General features: G+C 44.6%; 1 protein-coding gene across 5 annotated transcripts in view; it reads right to left on the bottom strand.

The window, feature by feature from the left end:
- The window catches only part of NUP214 (nucleoporin 214), a 98,282-nt gene that overhangs the window by 16,914 nt on the left and 60,087 nt on the right, over window positions 1-21,281 (bottom strand). For all 5 annotated transcript variants that reach the window (XM_080819212.1, XM_080819214.1, XM_080819213.1 and 2 more), the window contains 4 exons: window positions 19,206-19,296; window positions 16,947-17,008; window positions 13,022-14,830; window positions 11,208-11,278 (listed from right to left, as the gene is read on the bottom strand). In XM_080819212.1, coding sequence (XP_080675338.1) covers window positions 11,208-11,278; window positions 13,022-14,830; window positions 16,947-17,008; window positions 19,206-19,296 — 2,033 coding nt within the window. The remainder of the gene's footprint in view (window positions 1-11,207; window positions 11,279-13,021; window positions 14,831-16,946; window positions 17,009-19,205; window positions 19,297-21,281) is intronic.

Here is a 21,281-nt window from a genome sequence, read left to right as displayed (position 1 = left end):
AGAGAGAGATCACAAGTAGGCAGAGAGGCAGGCAGAGAAAGAGGGGGAAGCAGGCTCCCTGCTGAGCAGAGAGCCTGATGTGGGGCTCGATCCCAGGACCCTGGGATCATGACCTGAGCTGAAGGCAGAGGCTTAACCCACTGAGCCACCCAGGCGCCCCAAGATAGGCTTTTAGAAATGGATCACTGTTGGGGGTGCCTCAGTCGGTTAAGTGTCTGCTGACTCTTCACCTCAGCTCATCGGAGGTCTGGATCTCAGGGTTGTGAGTTCAAGCCCCGCACTGGGCTCCACGCTGGGTATGGAGCCTACTTCAAAAAAAAAAAAAAAAGGAGAGAGAGAAATGGGTCACTGTGCACAGGAACCTTATAGAAGTGCCCCTCAAAGGCAGACACAGGGGTGCCAAAGTCCATCCCCTGGGAAATGGGAATAAAGAACTCCCCACCCGAAACCAGCGAGTCAATTAAATGTGCTAAGAAGCACAGCGCACTTTCCAATAGTGCCTACAGTGTAAGCACAGGCTTGGAAGACAGCTGCTGTCTGGTATGTAACAGCGACGGTAACTGACCAATCGGTAACTGACCAATGACTGAGCACTTTCTAGGCGTCAGGCATTTCTCTAACACTTCACACTGAAGTCACACCTCCAGGGGGCCACCTCAGAAACAACCCCCTAGCGCACCCCCTCAGGGGCACGGCCACCACCCTGGTCTGAGCCGCCAAGCCTCGACTTGTCGCCTGGACTATACAACTCAACTTCCTGCTTCTACTGCATCTCTGCTCACACAGCAGCTAGAGTAACATCTATGAATGGCAGTCAGATCCTTAAACTTGTATTGAAAAGTTCTACAGGACCCTACGCAATGTGGCTCCTGGCCACCTCTGATATCATCCTTTATCATCTCTCCTCCCCTCACCCCCAACATGGTCCAATTACACTGGTCTTTTGTACTGGAACACGACAGGCTAAATTTTACTTGGGGGTGACTGTACCTAAGGCACTTATACTCGTCTCTAACTCCCTCTTTTTGCCCCCTAAATGTCTTTAAAGCAACAGTAAGTTTACAATGATTTAATGATGAGTAAGAGCTTTTTAAAACCTGGAATCCAATCCAATCATAAAAGCATGGGCTTTGATAACCAGTAGCCAGACTTTGAAAGGAAGGCAGGCATGGCAATGAATTCATGCAGCATGTAGAAAATACTAGACTCTGTAGCTGACTTCCATGCATCAGACTGAAACACAGCCAACTGCCAAAATGTGGCTATTCTCACCCCACCAAAAAATGGCAATTTCAGATGTTTAAACTGTAAAAATAGGATTTAAAGAATAATGGCTATCTGTAGAAATGAATGGAAGATGATCACAGAAGTGAATGTGAATTGAGTTACTACATCCTCATAAATGGGTTAGAGAGAGTCTCGTTCATTTTAATTGTAATAGATTACCACAGTTTTAAAATTTTAAATTATGGAAAATCTCAAAAGTATAAAAAAAAGAAAGGATATAATGCTCCTACCCCATGCCCATCACCCAGTTTCAATGAACTCACATCCAGTTCAGTTTTGTCTAAAACCCTTTTACTTCCCCCATCTTTTATCAGCATGAAGCAAATCCTAGACATCTTATCATTTGAACCATTGATTTTTCTAGTATAATCTCTAAAACATAAACCATAACCTTACCATTGTCATGCCCAAAAAGTTGACAATTCCTGAATATCATTAAATAGGGAGTTACTGTTCAAGATCCAACCTCAAAATGTTGTCAAAAAAAAAAAAAAAATCAAATCAAGGGGTGCCTGGGTGACTCAGTGGGTTAAGCCTCTGCCTTCGGCTCAGGTCATGATCCCAGGGTCCTGGGATCGAGCCCCACATCGGGCTCTCTGCTCAGCAGGGAGCCTGCTTCTGCCTCTCTATCTGCCTGCCTCTCTGCCTACTTGTGATTTCTGTCAAATATATAAATAATCTTAAAAAAAAATCAAATTAAATCAAATCAATGTCAAGCCTCCAGACCCAACCCCTACCTCACAGGAAGTTAACAAGGGCCGGGGGACCAAGTTAACCTAGGAGCTGTAACATGGGAATGCAGTTAGCAACCAGACCACAGGAAATTCTACAGAACAACTGAATTATGAGAAACAACCAGAGGAAGAGAGACACAGAAGGGTCATCTATAGAGGGAGACAGTCGGGAGACCTATCGAGCAGTTTCAACGTGTGGACTGGACTTGATCCTAATTCAAAGAAACAAATATAAAAAGGAAACGGAGACGCTGATGAGACTTCTTCACAAAGGCTTTTCCTGACTACGTAACCTAAATTGTTCTTCCTGATTACTGCTTTATTCTCTTCATAGTACTAACTCTCTGAAATTAAACTATTTTAATACGCGCTCTCCCCATCCAATGTAGCCTTCCAATCCGTGAGCACTGGGTATCCTTCCATTCATTGAGATCATCTTTAATTTCTTTAAACAACGCTTTATAGTACTCAGAGTATGTTTTACACTGATTTTGTTAAATTTATTCCTAAGTATCATACCCTTTTTGATATAATTGAAAATGGAATTTTTACTTTCATTTTCAGATAGTTTATTGCAAACATATAAAAGTAGGTTTTCAAAAATATTATTCTTGCATACTGCCACTGTGAACCCATTTATTAGTTCTGCTAGTATTTTAGTGGATTCCTTAGGATCTTCTATATACCTGATCATGTTATCTGCAGATACAGAGTTTTACTTTTTCCCTTCTAATCTAGATGCCTTTTATTTCATTTTCTGGCCTAACTGACCTGGTGAGAATCAATATACATTTTTGATTCATCCATACGGTTGCATGCACTGGTCACTCTTGCCTTTACACTGCTGAGTAGTATTCCGTTAGAGGAGTATGTTGCTGCTTACTGCTCTCCTGCCAGACATCTGGACTATTCCCAGCTTCGGGCTGTCATAAACAAAGCTGCTATAAACAGTAAGTCTTTTTGTGGACTTAGGTTTTCAGCTCTTTTGGTTAAATACCGAGGACTGGAACTGCTAAACCACAAAATTAGTGTCTATTTAAGAAATTGCCAAATGGTTTTCCAAACTACCATTTTATAATCCCACCAGCAACACATTAAGAGATCTGTTTGCTCTAATGTCCACATTTGGTTTTGTTAGCTCTTAAATTTTAGTAATTTTAGCGGCTTTGGGGTAGTGTCATATTGCGGTTCCAAATTACATTTCTCTGATGACTAATAATGGTGGGCAAGGTTTCAAGTGCTTATTGGCCATTCATATACTTTGTAAAGTATCTGTCCAAGTACTTTGCTTAGTTTTTAAAGTTCTTTATATATTCTTTACATATTCTAGACAGAAGCCCCTCATTTGACACACGCATTATAAATATTTTCCCCTGGTTTATATCCCGCCTTTTCATTTCACAACAACGTTTTGGTGAGCATTACTTTCTAATTCTGATGGAAGTCTGCTTTTTAAATTTTCTTCTTTTATGGTTAAGTGCTTTTTGGGTTCTAAGAAATCTTTACCTAACAGTGGTTTCTTAACAGTGGCATTGACATTTGGGCTGGATAATTCCTTGTTTTGGAGGGTTATGGAATGTTCAGCAGCATTCCTGGCCTTTACTCCCAAGATGCTGATAGCACCCCCTACTCATGAGAACCAAACAGGTCTCTAGGCACTGCAATTGTGAAATTCCCCCCACGGGGGTGGGGGTGGAACTGATAGCATCTGAGAACGGCTGGTCTACGCAAAGGGAACAAAGAATATTCTCTGCCTTTTTGCTCTGGTTATCAAACATTTAACATCTCCCCATCACCACGTAATACATTATTTCCCTGTATGGCCTGAGTCTTTTTAGCTGCATTAGAATTTTTCTCTTTGTATTTGGTTTTCAGAATTCTGCTTATCTACGATGTGTCTAGGTGTGGCCTTCTCATATTTATTCTGTTTAGGGTTCGCAGAGTTTCTTGGATTTTTCGATCCTTGTTTTTCAAGACATTTGGAAAAGCTTGGCCATTCTTCTTCAAATATTTTTTTGTCTACTCCATTCTGTCTCCTCTCCTTCAGGGACTCTGATTACAAATACAACAGGCTGCCCTGATACTGTGTTACACAGGTCACTAGTGTTCTGCCTGGTGGTTTTCTCAGTCTGAGTTTCATTCAAAAAATGTTGTTTACTTATTTATATATCAATTTAAAGCAGGATCCATGCCCAACATGGGGCCTGAACTCATGACCCTGAGATCAAGAGTCACACGCTCTACCAACTGAGCCAGCCAGGGGCCCTGTTCTGAGCTTCATTTTAGATCATTTCTGCCTGTGTTCGAGTTCACTGTACTTCTGTAGTACTCACTCTGCTGTCACGTCTGTCTAATCATTTTTAATCTCAGATACTAGATTTAAACTTCAGATACAGATCCAGACTTAGTATTTATTTTTATAATTGCCAATTCTCTGCCGAGATTCCTAGTCAACCGTTCTTTCCTTCTCCTCTAAATCCTTGAGCGCGACAGTCACAATAGTCATTTTAAAGTCTCTGCCTGCTGGTTCCGCTCTCCGGATCATCCATACGGGTTGTTCTTGCCGTTCTCTAAAACACGACTGTGGATGCTCCCTTTTATTTTTGCTTTTTCATGTTATATATTTGCGCGGTATCTGTGTAAAAGACGTACAAACATATATTTTGGTATACAAGACTTTGCGTGTAGACCAGCGGCGTAGGGACTGAAGAACACGGCTCTCCTGCAGCGCGAGAGGCCTCTCTTTCATCGGTATCCCAAAGTGAAGATGCAATCATTCACATTTCACTAAGTGTTGAGTTGATCTGGAAACAAGTCAAAGCTTGAAGAACGAACTCACCTCTGTGTTTGCTTAGGGTTTAAATTATTTGTCACAAGGCTGAGCCTGGAGCCAGGAGGCAGCTGGGCTGCAGTGTTACCTTTGGATTCAACAGTTCTGGGCAGTGGGAGACTGCAGGACCGTGTAAGTTCTTCCTGCTTTTCGGTCCTGCCTTTGTTTCTCTTCTCTTGGCAAAAGTGGGGGAGGGGTGGATAGGGAAGATTTATATATTAAACAAATTACTGTTGTACCCGCAAGCCTTTCAGGCCCCAATCTGTTTTGTTTTGTTTTGTTTTTAAACAGAACAGCTTTATTGGGATATAATCCATATACCATAAAACTCACTGATTTTAAAGGATAAAATTCAATGGTTTTGGGTATATTACATTATTGGGTTAAGACTGCAGCAAAATATCATTGTTATTTTCACCATGTAAGCATACAATTCAGTCGCGAGAATTATATTCACAGTGCTGTGCAGCCATCATCACTACCTATTTCCAAGATTTATCTTTTCTTTTCTTTTCAAGATTTTATTTATTTATTTGGCAGAGAGTGAGCACAAGTAGGGGGAGCAGAAGGAAGAGAGAGAAGGAGAAGCAGACTTCCCACCAGGCAGGGAGCCCAATGAGGGGCTCGATCTCAGGACCCTGGGATCATGACCCGACCCGAAGGCCGATGCTTAACGACTGAGCCACCCAGGTGCCCCATATTTCCAAGATTTTTCATCGCAAACAAAATTCTCAACCACTAAGCACTAACTCCCATTCTCTCCTCCTAACAGCCACTGAAACCTCTAATCTACTTTCCTGCTCTATGCATTTAGCTGTTCTAAATACTTCACGTACGCGGACTCATACGTTATTTGTCCTTTTACGTCCGGCTTATTTTATTTAGTATAATGCACTCAAGGTTCATCCACGTGTATATGAATCAGAACTTCATCCCTCTGGAAGGCTGAATAATATTCCATTTTATGCACAGACCATATTTTGTTTATTCAGTCATCTGTTGATGGACATCTGGGTTGTTTCCTCCTTTGGGCTACTGTGAGTAAAGACTGGTGCAAAGTGTCTCTTTGACTTCCTGCTTCCAATTCCTTTGGGTATTTACCCAGTAGTGGAACTGCTGGGTCATATGGTAAGTCTAAGTTCGGCTTTTTGAGGAACCACTGACCTGTTTTCCACAGTGGATGCACTTCACATTCCAACCAGCAATGCTGCGTTCCACTCTCTCCGCATCCTTGTCAATCAATACCCATTATTCTCAGGTTTGTTTGTTTTTAAAATGATAGCCACCGAAAGGGTGTGAAGTGCTATTCTCATTCTGGTTTTGATTCTCATTCTCCTGTTTAATGGTGTTTGCATGTGCTTACTGGTCTTTTATTTTGCTTGTCTCCATTGTTGCCAGTAACTTCTGACTCCTTCTCTAGCCAGTACATCAGCAAGGCCTCTCTTCCACTTCCCAAACTCAGACCTGACATGCGCCCCCAGAATCTGCTATACCATCACACGCACCTACAACGGGCTCCCCTCTCCGGAAATGAATTCCACAAGGTTTTCTGCCACTCCTGAGTCCCACTGTGACAGATTACATTTTCCAAAGGTGGTCACAGTGACATTTCTAGACTCATGTGCTCTTCTAGGGTAAAAGGTGAAGCCTATCGCCCTCCTTTTACACCTGGATGGGATTCTGTAACTGCTTTGAAGAAGAGGATGCAACATAAGCGATGGTCTGTGACTAAGTCATAAAAGGTCATCTATCTTCTGCCTGGCTCCCTTTCTTTTTTGAAATTTCTCCTTGGAATCCAGCCACCACATTGTAAGGAAACAGGCCACATGGAGAAGGGAAGAACTCCGGTTCCGTTCTGAGCCAACAGCAAAACCAACCACGGGATATATACAAATGCCACCAGGTTTGGGGGAACAGCATGAGGTTAATTCCAATGTCCGTAGGGTAAGTGTGATTATTACACTATCCGGATTTTGCTTGGTCCTGTAACAGGAGTTAAGGTCTTCTGCATCCCAGCCAGACTCTGCCTTGTATCCTTGGATATTTCTGAGGATACTCCTCTATCAACTGAAACTGCATTCGTTTTTACAGTGCTTCTCATATGCTAGCCATAGTTCTAAGAACTGGGGATACAGCAATGAATATAACACAGAAGGCCCCTGTCATTAGGAAAAAACCTATGGACTTGAATTTGTGGCCCCTCCAACTGTAAACGTAATGTCTGTGACAGAAGAATATGGGGGTGGGGGAGCAGGGAGGAGTAACCAATACAGAGTTAATCACAGTAAGTTTATTGTCCCTTAGCTCAACATCATGCCTATGAGTTCCCCCATGCCACTCCAGTTCGGTCACTTTTGTAGTTGAATAAAATTCTCCTACAGAGTAATACAAATTCATCTATCCATTGGAATACTGGTCAGCATCTAGGATGCTTCTGGTTTTTGGTTACTAGAACATTGTGGCTATGAACACCCCTGTATCCTGGGGCCCGTGTGCATGAGTTTCTCTAAGACACCTAGGAGTTGGCACTGCCAGTCTCCACTGGATCATGCCAAACTGTTTCCCAAGGTGGTTGTACCAAATGACACCCTGACCAGGAGTGTATGTAGATTTCCTTTGCTCTGCATATCTGCTGGCATTTGGTATTGTTGGGCTTTGAATTTTTGCTGTTGCATAGGTGTGTATCTCTGTTGGTTTTATGTGTATTACTAATTGACTATGTTTCTTGGTCTTCTAAGTAACTGTTATTTACTCACTATGGTTTCTCATTTCTCCTCCTTTAAAAAACTGTGATAAAATATACATGAAACTTACTGACTTCAGCATTTTTAAGTGTACAATTCAGTAGCATCAGGTACGTTCACAATGCTGTGCAACCAACAGTATCTTTTTTTAATGAAATCTTTTGCCTGTTTTCTTTCTATTGTGCTTAAGTTCATAAATTTTATGTGTAGAGAGCTCAAGGAATTTTGAAAGTGTTTATAACAGTCAAGATAGCGAACACTGTTTTAGAACTTCAGAAGACTCCTCTGTACCCCATGTTTAATGCCCTAACAGTACCCACTGTTGTCATTTCTATCATGCTAAGTTTTGCCTGTGTCTGCCTCTTTACGGAAGTGTAATCCAACAGTACGGACTCTCGGGTCTGGCTTATTTCACTTAACCCTACGTCTGCGGGACTTACCCAGTTTGTTTTGTACATGCACACGACATTTGATTTCACTGCTTTGCAGTATTCCACTGTATAAATATACCTCAATTTAATTATCCATTCTTCAGCTGATGTGCGTTTCGGTTGTTTCTTGCTTTTAGCTATTATGACTATGCTTCTATGAATGTCCTTATTCATACCTTCTAGTGAACAGAGGCTCTCGCTTTTGCTGGCTACATATCCAGAAGTAGACATGTCGGCTCAAGAGGAATTTTTTGTGTTTCCAGTTATGATAGTGCCAGGTGGTTTTCCAAAGTGGTTCTACAGATTTACATTGCCTTCTGCAACACGTGAGAGTGTCTAGTTGCTACACTCCTCACCAATATTGGGTATTGTCAGCCCTTTCAATTTGAGCCATTTTGTTGGGGGTGTACTTGTCTTTTCTCTTTTTGATTTGTATTGTTTATATATTCTGAATACAATTACTCTGTCAGTTTTACAGGCTATAATTTTCCTATTTCATGGCTTGCTTTACCCTAAAATTAAGAGAGCCATTATTTTAGTGAAGTCAAATTTTCCTTTTGCCTCAAGAACATCCTCTAGAATTTCCTTCAGGTCTGTTAGGCATAAATTCTCCCAGTATCTGTCTGAAAAAGGTCTTGATTTCCACTCACTCTTTAGAGATGTTTCTTTGGTGGGGTTTAGAAATGCTAGGTAGCAGGGTGCCTGGGTGGCTCAGTTGGTTAAGTGACTGCCTTCGGCTCAGGTCATGATCCCAGAGTCCCGGTATCGAGTCCCGCGTTGGGCTCCCAGCTCCATGGGGTGTCCGCTTCTCCCTCTGACCTTCTCCCTTCCCATGTTCTCTCTTACTCTTTCTCAAATAAACAAACAAAATCTTAAAAAGAAAGAAAGAGAAGGAAAGAAAGAAAGAAAGAAATGCTAGATAGCTAGACTGTCTCTGGCTCTCACTGTCACCGCTGAGAAGTCAGCTGTGAGCCCCACTACTGCTCTTTTGAAGGTAAGCCGTCTTTTTCCCGAAGGCTTTTAACATTTCATCTTCCTAGCTCTGCAGCTTCACTATGGTGGGTCTTGAAATCTGTTTCCTTTCACACATTCTGCTTGGCGTTTGTTGGACTTTAGAATCTGTGGGTTACTGTTTTCTACTGGTTTGGAATATGTGTCTTTTCTCTGATATTCTCACACATCCTTTCTCTTTCTCTCCTCTGATTAAACGTGTTAAATCTCTCTTTTCAGATTTTGCCCTCTCTTGTGTATTTTCCATCTTTTTTGCTCTCCATGATGCATTCCAGGTAACTTAATCTGACCTGTCTTCCAGTTCGAGGGCCACCAAACTAGAGTCCGTGGGCTCAGTCCAGACTGCTGTTTTTGTCAATAAAGCTTTATGGAAACACAAGCACGCTCACTCAGTTACTGTCTGCGGCTGCTTTCGTGCAGCACCGCGTAGCAGCACCGAGCAGCTGGGACGGAAACGGTATGTGGTTCTCTCAAAGCCTAAAACAGTTACTATCTAGGCCTTTACAGAAAAAGTTTGCTGATCCCTACTATAGAACTGTTCTCTTCAGCTGGGTCTAATCTGCTGGTTTTAAATTTTAATTATATTTTTCTAGCAGTTCTATTTGGTTTTCTACGTAGCTAGGACACTTCTTATCTCCTACTCTTAACCAGTATATTCAAGTTTGCCTTTTATTTCTACTAAACATGTAAAAAACAGCGCTGTTCTATAAGTCTAGAAGTCTTTACAAATATATGTCTGATGTTTATCCTGGCCCCTGCTCGTAGTTCTTTACTTTAGTGATTAATTTAGGCGTGGGAATTAATGTCCTTAAAAACTGTCTGCAGCCTAGAGTGAAGTTACTTTTGTTCAAGGTGCTGCTTCCGCCAGACATCCACAGACACCACCATCCCAGGAACCTGCCAGGCTACATTCACAGGCGGAGACCAGCGAATCTGGAGTCCCAGCTCACTGTGAGGCAGGGTCTCTTTCAGACTCCCTTCTTTGTGCATATCTCAGCTAGTGATTTCTGCCCCTTTGCCCTTTGGGGTTATTAAAATAGGAAATTAAAATGTTCTCAGATTAATAAATGCCTTCATGGCAACATTGGCTCTTATGCTCCTATCACTTCTATAGGGACCCATTTTCTTTTCATTCGACTTGGTAAAATACCTTATTAGCTTTCCAGTGCTTTGAAAACTATGGTTTTTATGTTTTATCCACCATTTTTAGATGTTTCCAGTGAGGAACTTGGTTTAGATGACTTAACCTGCTATTATCAGCTGGGAAGTTTCACTTCTCCCTGCCACAGATCACGGACAAGGGCAGAGCCCGTCTTCGAAGGAAAGGGAGCACAAAGAAAACGTCTTCCTGAAGATGGGGCAGAGACATATAACAGGTCTGCCACTTCGTTAGTTAACGGACAAGTGACAAGCCCACCTTCAGAAAGCCACCATTGTCTCTGATACAGAGGGCCTTTCTTCAGAAGGACTCCTTAAGGGGTTACTATGATCTGAAAGCAGCTGGCATATGACGTAACAGTACGTTTACTCTCTCTGGGCCCTCGCCGTCCTCATCTGTGGGATGGGGACAATAACAGCCCCTACCTCACAGAAGCAGTAATGATTACGTGAGTCCATTTACGTAAAGCACTCGATACTGTGCCCACACGTAGATAACCACTAGCTGGACAAGCTCAAGTAAGTCACCAAAAGGAGGGTATACAGCTTAGTCCAGGGACCCTGGCTGGTGTTGGTTACGTATTTTTCTTGTTGCTTAAATAACCATTTAAAAAGGTAGCTATTGTTAAATTATTGTCAAATGGAAGCTATTCTTAGCTTCAGAACCTTAAAACACACACACACAAAGGCTGAGGAGTGGACTTAGCCCTTGGACTGTGGTTTGCCAACCCCTCCTCTAGCAGAACGGGCAGAGGAGGGATGGAGACCAGGCACTGTGCTTTTTAAGTGCTTTCCTAGAGGACTGTCAAAGAAAGGTCAAAACTAGTGATTCTCTTGAATCAGAGGCTGAGATTTCTGCTGCCCCAAGGGAGCTAAAGAAGGCCGAGCCTGAGAACTACATGAGGCTGTTCAGTGCCACCGGACACACGGCAGGAGCGGCTTACACTGTGTGGGAACAAGGCGGATGGGTCTGCTGCATGTTGGCACGAACGGAGGCAAACATGTTACTTACCTGGCCAAAGACTGTTCCACCGGTGCTGGCCGCTTGACCAAACAAAGAACCAGTATTACTAGACCCAAAACCTGTAAAATGAGAAGAGAACAAGTTTAATTTGGATGACTCTTTCACAACACCAAGTATTTTGTTTGTTTTTAGATGGCAATCAGGTGTACTAGGACACCCGATAATAAATCACCTCATTTCTTTATAGGCAATGGAGAACATTATGAGTAAATAAAGAGCTTTGGTCATGGCTAACATTTCAGACTAGCAGAAGTTCCAAAGTCCTGAGGACTGAATCCTTGTCTCCTACTAAACCCTGGTGGGTAGTGGCTGATAATTTTCCTTAGGCTTAGCTGTCAAGGAGTCTTTCCAGTGACGAACTTAGTATCATGAATAGTTTTACTCCCTGGTTTCCTCTGATGTCAAATACGAGATTCCTTCGGGGTAGCTCATCTTCCTTCTGGGTGGCCTGAGATGGTTGAGACACTGCTCTGAACAGGGCCTGGGAAAACTAGGGGGGACTGTGTATTTTACCCAAAGAGCCCTAGACAAGGAGTTAGAAGGCTGGAGTTCCACTCTGATCTCTGTCACTGATCTAGGTAGCTGAGCTCAGGCGAGATTCAATCGCTCGCTCCTCTAGGCCTGGAGCAGACAGCTTGGCTACCTGTCCACATTGTTACTGAAGGAAAGATTTCTTCAGAGGTTCTCAATTGCATTCGAATGGTCTGATTACACTTGTGCGTGAGGGATTCTCAAGTTCAGACTTCCGAATAAAGGATGCACCCGAGGACGAGTCGAACACCCTTCTCTGCAAGACTCCTCGGGCTTTTCCCCCTGCCCGCCCCCTCCCCCACGTCATCACACTTCCCGTAAGTTCCACGGGCCAAACAGCCTCCCGACACGGCGGCAGGTAGATCTCAGGACTGTCTTTCAGCCCTGTGTCCTTGTAGCTAACTTAGTGGGAGCTTTACAAACATATGTTGGAAGGCAGGCAGGAAGAAACTTCCTTCCTGATAAACCGAGCCATTTTCAAATAATCACCAAATGAACGAATGAGCAGTTATTTGAAATCTTGCCCACCAAGAAATCACTAATCCTTGTTTCTTCCCCCCACGGCCTAACTGCTCAAGAAGTAAATGCCTTTCCTAAGATAATGATCAGAAAGTGAAACTTAGAAGCTATTTCAAATTATGCTATTGAAAACTTGGGGAAGTAAAAGCAGCTGCCAAAATCAGACACAACTGACGTTAAAAAATAGTAACATTTAAATATTTTTGTTTTAATTACACTGAAAATAGGAAAAAAGCCCAAGTTTTCACATGTCAGTATCTGTCCTTCCGACAAGCAACACAGCGTCAGAGGAAGCAGGATATAAAATGCTGGCAGGCCGCAGGCTAGGATGAGGCGCTCCGGAGTCTGGTTCTGGCTCCATGATTAGCATCTCATGCCATGAGATCGGTCTCCTCGAGACTTGACAGTTTGGACATAATAGCCTCTAACGCACCTCCCAAATTTAAAGGTTCGTATTATGCGTCATTCATTACTTGCCATGACTTTACGCTAAAGATGCCTGTGTTTTCCCCATGAAACGGGCACTCTGGTGGCTAAGAGAGTGGAGCGTCTGCTGAGCAGCAAAACTGCAGTGATGGTGACAAGGCCCAGGAAGTTCCTGAGGCCACCGGTGCTCTCAGCACCCTTCTCGAATTCAGAGTCTTTCTTTTGTGTTCCCTTCCTTTCTTTTAATTCGAAAGTAATACAGGACTTTCGCAAACATTTCGAAATAATGTGGAGGAGAACAAAGGGAGTCTTCTGTAAGTTCTTACCTGAAGCTTGACAAAAGCTAAACCCAGAGGATGATGCCGTCGTGGTGGTGGCTGAGGTGCCACCAAACACAGAGCCTCCCTGCCCGAAGCCAGGACTCTGCCCGAACGCAGGAGGGTTGCTCTGGCCGAACAGCACGCCCCCCGTGTTGGCAGAAGACTGGCCGAATGAGAAGGAGCTGGAGCTACTGGTGCCAGAGGAGGCACCGAAGACGCTCCCGCTGGCGGACGTGGGGCTGGAGGACACAGGCTGGCCGAAAGCAGGCGCGGAGCCGAACCCAGGCTGACTGAAGGAAAAGCTGCTCGCGGGGCTGCTCGTTGACTGCCCGAAGGCCGGGGCCTGCCCAAACGTCGTCTGTCCGAAGACCCCAGTGGCTGAGCTGCCGAAGGCAGGACTGCCAAAGCCCGAGCTGCTGGCCGGCGGTGTGGCGGTCGCCGTGCTGGCCACGCCGCCCGCCTGCTGCCCAAACAGGCTCGGGGCGGTGCTGGCTGCCACTTGCCCAAACACAGGGGTGGCGGAGGGGGCAGTGGCCGTGTTGCTGGTGAGCTGGCTGAAAGCCGAGCTCGAGCTGGCAGCAGGCGGCTGAGTGAAGACAGAGGAGCCCGAAGTGGCGGTCCCAAATGCCGCCGTCTCCGTCGCCGGGCTCGGAGCAACGCTGCCAACAGAGCTGGAGGTCGTGGGGGGAACCGGGGTCTCAACGGCCACAGGGCCGGTGCCTGGGGCCGCAGCGGCCGTGACAGCGGGCTGCCCAGGTACCGAGAGCACGGGAGCAGGAGATGACGGCTCTGTCTTGACATCAGGGACCGTGGACGCTGCCGGGGTGGCCTCTGCACTGGGGGCCACGAGACTGGGACCAGACACTGCAGGGCCGGGGCTGCTGACTGCGGGCGGCACAAGGGCAGCCTCTTTTTGCTCCTTTGCCTGCAGAGGAGCCGGGGGGAGGGGGGCTGATGGGTGCTGCCCAAGAAGCGAAGCTGTGGATGCTGCGGCCTCGCTGTTGTCTGGCTTCTCGGGCGAAGCCGTTGACGTGGCCTCTTCTGTGCTTTTCGCAGAGGACACGGGCAGGGTGGGAGCGGAAGCTGGGCTCAGGAGGCTACCAAACGACAAGGTGGGGAACGAGGTGGGAAGGGGAGCGGCAGTTGTTGCTGAGGGAGGAGTGGACGGGGGCACTGTACTACTGGTCTGTTGGCTTCCAAAGGAAAAACCAGTCTTGCTACCACTTGGGGCCATCCCACTGAAACCGCCCGCCGCGGGGGACGCCGTGCTGGTGAGGGGCAGACCGCCGAAGATGCCAGTCGAGGAACTGCTAGCGCTTGTGCCAGCCGCCGCAGGTGCCCCTGCAGCAGCGGTCACAGAGGAGGTCACGGGGGGCTCTGCGTGCTTCCCTAACATGGGAGAGCCGGTAAAACTAAACCCCGACGGGACGGCTGAAGTCTTGGTCGGCTGGGCGCTAGTCAGGCCTGTGGTTGGAGCCTTAACGGCTGGCTTTGTAGCATCATCTGCTTGGCCGACACGCAGTCCTGAGAAACTTCCCAGGGTCTCTCCAGCCAAAGAACTTGGAAACAGAAGCTCTCCCAACTTGGACGGTGGAGTTTCCAGCTTCCCAGAGGCAGCAGAAAGAGCAATTCCAGAAGGGGCCGTGGGCCGGCTGCTGGAAGGTGCAGGCTCAGCGGGAGAGGCCCCGGCGCCGGGTGGCGCTGTCATCCCAGCCGGGGGCGAGCTTTCAGCAGTGGGCTCGTAAAAGGGTTTGCCTCCCCCGCCAAATGAGAACGCGTCGAGCTGGTGTGACTCCTTAGTTGGGGGTGCAGCCCCTAGAGAGAAAAAGAAATCAGAAAGTGGGTTGGACTTAGCAACACAGGACCTGTCACATTCCCACGGACTGTGTCCAAGCCCAGGTCTCTCTCCCCTTGATACGGTCGGGACGGCTGTCCTGTGAGAGCGCTCTTCCTCTGGGAAACAGAGTGAATGCTTCTCCACAGCAGGGCTGGCTCTGAGTGAGCTTACCGAGGTGAGAAAAACAAATGTCCTTTTTATGACCGTTCTGTCATAAATGACCGTCCCGTGTAACAAATACACCATCCTATCTAGAAGGCATGAAATTCACAGCGTTGTCCCAAAAGAGAAATAAAATGGCATCTTCTCTCACTTTCCCGTGTGTGTGACTTCCTCAATAACACTCTCGACGCCATGCTTGTCCATGGACCCCCCAGTAGGCCAGGACTTGATCCAAAATGGAAGTTCCTCCTGTGTCTTTTATGGGCCAAGAAAGTGTCAGTCCACAGACTATTATTTTCACGTATGATGTAGGGCTACGTCCTAGTGCTCACCTCAGGAAGCAGCTCTACAGAGGGCACTATGGTCTAGTGGTCAAGGACACGGGCTCGGGAGCTGGGCACTCTGCCACTTGCTGGCGGTGCATCTCTGAAAGAGTTACTTTACCTCTCTGGGCCTCAAGTTCCCCATTTGGAAAATAAACACAGTAACAGAAGCTACCTCAAAGAGCTGTTACAAAGATTAAATGAAATATCGGTGAAGCCTTGACAAGGCCTGGTCAAACAGTAAGTAACCAAAATTGGGTAGTTAAAGGTAAAATTAACCCACTACAGTGTTTATTGACGTTTCTAACTCCATATTGTTCTTGGGAAGGCTGCAAAGCCCCAACTTCCCAGGTACAATTTCCTGAAAGACCTTGTTCTATCACTGCTGTTGTACTGAGTTATTTACGGTTTCGGGTTGTTTCTATTCTCGTATTAAGTAAAACGTTTACAGAATTACCACTGCATTTTATGAGTTTTTTACTTATGGCTTCCGACAGTTATTATTTTGTTCCTCTTAATCTTTTTATACCACCGAGTTGTTTTTCCTCTAGAAAGCAGGACAGGGCCTCGAGGGTACTCTGCCATATCTAAGTGGGCAAAGGTTACAAAAACAGTTTAAGAATCACTCTTCTAGAATGGAAGGAAACCACCAACCCTTTAAGTGCCACACACAAATCAGGTTTAGGAAGTCTGCTATGCTTTCAGCCCCCTAATCTCTCTCCAGTTCTTAAGGGATCCCTGTTTTACTAAAGCCTCTACCACTTGGGTTGGCACACAGAAAGGACTCAAAAAATATTTGTTGAATGAACAGATGAAACATGGCCAATGCATCATTCATTATAGGGAAAATCTAGAAATGGCCTAAATTTACCAACAGGTAAATGGGTTAAGTAGTTCGCGGCATACATACAAGATAGAAATTATGTAGCCATTACAAATAACACTTATATAAGATTTCCAGTAATACTGGAAAAGTTGAAAGGGATGGTGTTAAATGATATAAGGTAGAAGACAAAACACCCAGAAGCACATATAACAGAAATGCAGTAACTGAGGGGTACAAGGCATGATTCTACAATATATCACTTTCATAATAAGAGCTTGTTTTTTAAAATGAAAGAAAAATAAACTTAATTGCTTAAACTAAGAACTGGAAGGCACTTAAAAAAGACATATGGTTTCTTTACAGGTCCCTAAACTCTTCTCAACATTAAAAACACACCAGTTGATGGATACGTAAACAACACACAGAGGACCAGTGTGTTTGCCAACAGTTTGCGCAGGAGAGAAGATGAACGGTCTCTTAAAGATAAGAAGATGATGGAGCGAGACATTTTGATTCACACGTTAACATCCACATTGAAAGCACAGCCTTGCTTTTCCAGAAGCAAATCCTTTCCTTGTTCTTAATTTAAAAAGTCAACAGACGCCCTCCCCTTTAGTTTAAATCCAGCTTATTGTGAATGCACAACATCGACACCGAACTTACTGCAGATGCGTTAAGCAAGACTCAGCAGCAAGGAAAATGTCGACACATCTGTACGAAAACCCAGCATTTGTTTAGAGGAAACACAAAAGGACGGCTGCGCCCCGCAGAGAGAGACCGTACCTTGTGTGGTGGTGACGTTAGAAGACGGGGTTGGTGTGATTATCCCAAAATTAAAGCCAGTCCTAGGGAGCGTAAGAAGAGAAGTTAAAGAGGAACAAATACCTGGGGCACAATATTGCCCGTTTAATGTCACATTTTACAACTTATTCACACGATCGATCTGCTCGTAGGAACTTACAACTGAGAAGATAAATGACAGCAGAGTGAAAGCATGATCTCAGAGGGAGTCAAGGGCTCAGAAGGACTGCCGGGCCTTCCACGGCAGAGTCTGGGTGGGGACCTGCGTCCAGGAAAGCTAAGGAGTAGTCATGGAAATGCACCAGGAATGTCCATGCAGGCACGGTGGCGAGGGCAGATGGCGTGTCTCGTGATGGAGGCAAGGGAGCCAGGCCAGGGAGAACCCCGTAAAACCCCCCGCAAGATCAGAGAGCTCGCCAGGAGCATGCCACACTGCCAGGGGGCAGGGAAGAAGGCAGGAAATAGAACCCACCATCCCTGCTGTTTGCACAGAACTCTTAGTTCTCAGCTGGGAAAATTCGGTTCAAACCCTTTCCAGACTCTTTTTATCAAGCCCTCTCTCCTGTTGTAGATTTTCTTTAAACTGTGAGTAAAGACACCATGGCCAAAGGAGAAAATTCAGCACATGCATGAAGCAGAAGAGACTACTCACTGGGACAAAAGTTCAAAGAGCAAATTTAAAACCACAGTTTCAAAACATGAAGGGCCAAGCGTATCAAATACAGTATTATAAGGATTTCGGTTTCTCTTACCCGTCCCTGCCTTCCACGAATGGACAAAGACCATCAAAGAGGATGTGTTCAACATTTTATCATATTTAAAAAAAAAAAATCCTTTCTTTGTCCCAACCTTGGTGAAGAAATTTTATCTAACAGAGGTAAGCCACTGACCTAGTGACCCCAACTTTTGGGACAATTATCCGTTTACAGAAGTGAGCATTCGCCTTTGTGAAAGTAGCAGTAACTCCTGGCACTGACCTACTCTTCAAAATTGGCTCCAAACTATCTTTGAGAAGTATAAAACATAGTGATTGACAAAAAGAAGAAATAATATATAACATCCCCCCTCAAATTCTATTCTAACCCCCTCTTTGCTCTTAACGTGTTAGGTTGAATGACATGAAACACATTCACATCAGGGGAGAGACCGTGGTTAATTTGATTAAAGTCACAAAAGCATGAAATGGAAGAGCTCCAGGAGCTTTCCTAATGGAACTGAACATGCAACCCTCCAATGGCAAAAACAAAATCTTTGGACAGGTTTTTGTCTCTACTCCACAGAGCCTAGCTCCCCGCTGCAGGCACCTTCCACAGGGTTCCACACAAGTGCCCCCAGCACAGAGAACAGCCCTCTGAGGTTAATCCAGGCTCCCGTGGAAAGAAGGTTAGAAGACTCTTTCGAATTTAAAAATGACTCAACTTTACAAGTACAGCCATCATTACTTTTAGGAAAGTGTAACAGGAACACTTCCCCATATCTATGTAAGACCCAGATTTCCCACTGGTTACTGTCTTTCGCCACTTCTCTCAGTTTAATGTAGTGACCTCTCCAACAGTAAGGCCAATCCAAACGTGACACGTAGCCCCCAAATGGTGTGAGAAGGCAAATACATTAGGGTGAATAAGCTGGAAGACCAATCACAGAATCTGACACAGACCTACTACCCAAAGAAAAGGAGGCTTATCCTGAAAAACAGAACAAAGAAATATATAGTAACACACATATAAACTTGAACTGAAAATGGGAAACACAGCTGGCCCTTGAACAATGCGGGGGTTAGGGGCACCCACCCCCACGCAGTGGAAAACCTGTGTATAACTTTTGATTCCCCAAAACTTAACTATGAATAGTCTATTGTTGACGGGAAGCCTTACTGACAACGTCAACAGCTGATGAACACGTATTATACGCATTATATCCTGTACCTTATAATGCAGTAAGCTAGAGGAAAAAAATACTAAGAAAATCATAAGAGAAAAGACATCGTACTGTTTATCGGCAAAAAGCCTGCGTGTAAGTGGGCCTGCGCCCTTCCAACCCATGTTGCTCAAGGGTCAGCTGTAGATTGACATTAGGACAATAAGTGGCTGCTACTATCATCGGACGCATTATTGAAGTGGTAAGAACTCCGGGCTCACATACAGTTAATAAGCAGATAAATATACCTCTGACTGTAAGACTGGGGGAAGCTATCTATAAGGTTGCTGGCGATCTGCCACGAAATTTAAGTTCATTACTGACCCTGCCGGAGAAAATGAGAAAGACTTGCTGAGCTGCCCAGCAGCAGGCGGGGGAGAAGTCACAGCTGTTTCTATCTTGGCTGCCCCTGGCCCTGAAATCGTGGGAAAGAAAATAAGAACATTACAAAAAAGCTGTTAGAAACACCGTTCCAGTTTGAGGGTCTGTGCAGCCCCAGCCTGCGGGCCCCACCGTGCTCTCCTGGTGGGTCAGGGGCCAGGGGAGCGGGTGTGTTCCAAACTCCTGCGAAGGCCTCTAAACTTGCTCGTTGGCTCTGACAGTGTTAATTCCAAACCAACACATACCCCACCCTCCTTTCCACAAAAGCTATCAAAATGATTCCAGTGCAGTTTAAATAGAAACCTTTGAAAGTAGTTTTATAATTTTATAAGCTATAATTTACAATAAGGTTTTGTAATTACAGAAAAGTAATATATATTGAAGGAAAAAAAAATCCAAAGAGAAATAGGGTAGTATGAGAAATATCTCTGAGTAGTGATTTCATGGCCATTTACTTTCTCCCTACATCCCTACACTCTCACAGAGGATAGTTTTATATTTAACAAATAGGTTTCTTTCTCCTTACAGAAGTAATACATGATTGCTGTAATGCCGGGAAGTGTAGAATGCTGAAAGTGCAATCCAACCTCTTCCTCACGTTCAATCTCACTGTAAGTGCTCGCGAACAGTCCGGGGCATTATCGTCAATCTCCCTCCTATTGCTCTACTTTAAAAGAGGGAGGGAGAGGAACACTTTATCTAAAAAGCCCAAACTGGGGTGCCTGGGTGGCTCAGTTAAGCGTCTGATTCTTGATCTCAGCTCGTCTTGATCTTGGGTTCCTGAGTTCTAGCACCAGGTTGGGGCCCACAATGGGTGTGGCACCCACTTTATTTAAAAAAAAAAAACAAAAAAAAAAAGCCCAAGCCAAACCAAACGGAAGAAAAAGTACTTTCTCTTCAAATGAGTCCAAGGTAGATATTAGTGAAATTATTTAAAAAACTACAATAATGTAGTGTGGTGTGTAGTAAGGATATTCAATGCAACCTTGCTTATAATCTTGAAAAATGGGAAACAGTCCGACCTATCGGCACAGTACTGGTAGACCTGAACAGGGTCAAGTCCTAGGCTCCAGCTGATACGGTGAGGTAGAGCTGTGTGAGATACGGAAAGATGAACAAGAGTATTTACTGCAACGGGAGGAGGGTTAACATATACAGGATATGGCCATTTTCCTTTGAAAAACATGAATGAAGTAACGTTCAAGATACACAAGTTAAATCATTAAGGGTTGTTATTTCTGGGATACGAATTTAATGGGCAACTTTTACTTTCTACATCATCTCTCTTCCATGTAGATTTCTTTGAGCAGCTATAATAGTTTTATAATCAGAAAAAACAATGAAGGTATTTCCATTCTTAAAGAACTATAGAGGTTTCAGAAAAAAAATTTTTGAAGAAACTTTTGGTAAACTTTTAAAAAGCATTTCTCAGGGACATTTTTCTGCCTTCAGAAGTCCTTTTCCTTTGATTATCCAGCAAGCGAAAACAGAAGTAAACGGTCAGCAATGGAAGACAGTATTTCACAATCGCTGCTACATGATGCATCTCAGAAATGTCGAGGCAGTCACGCTAACTGGGTAAGAAGTGCGTGAATCAAGTCCTTAGGTTTCTTCGGTTCTTAAGTTCAGGAGTGACAAAAAGCCCTTTAGAGCGGTCCTTGAAAGAAGCTGGGATATAGGGTCTTTCAAAAACTTTCTAAAACATTAGCCAGAAATGGAAACCAACTTCTTTTTTTTTTTTTTTTTTTATAATTTTATTTATTTATTTGAGGAAACCAACTTCTTAACTTAATCCTAAATGATTCAATAGTCTTTGGCAACTCCGCTCAGTTTTTCCTTCAGTTAACTTTAGATCCCTGTCGAGAAGTGGTACGTACCTCCTTCCCGTGGAGAGCTCGCATGGCAACAGTGGTGGCTCTGCACTGATTCAAATTCTAGAATACACTTCTGGCGTACACGCTAACGGCTCTCCTGAGTGCAAGGACTACTTACTGAAGATAAACCCAGTATCTAGTCAGA

This window comes from Martes martes (genome assembly GCF_963455335.1).
Source record: "Martes martes genome assembly, chromosome: 12".
Taxonomy (NCBI): Eukaryota; Metazoa; Chordata; class Mammalia; order Carnivora; family Mustelidae; genus Martes; species Martes martes.
Note: the sequence above shows the minus strand (reverse complement) of the source record. Positions and strands in the feature narration are given on the sequence as shown.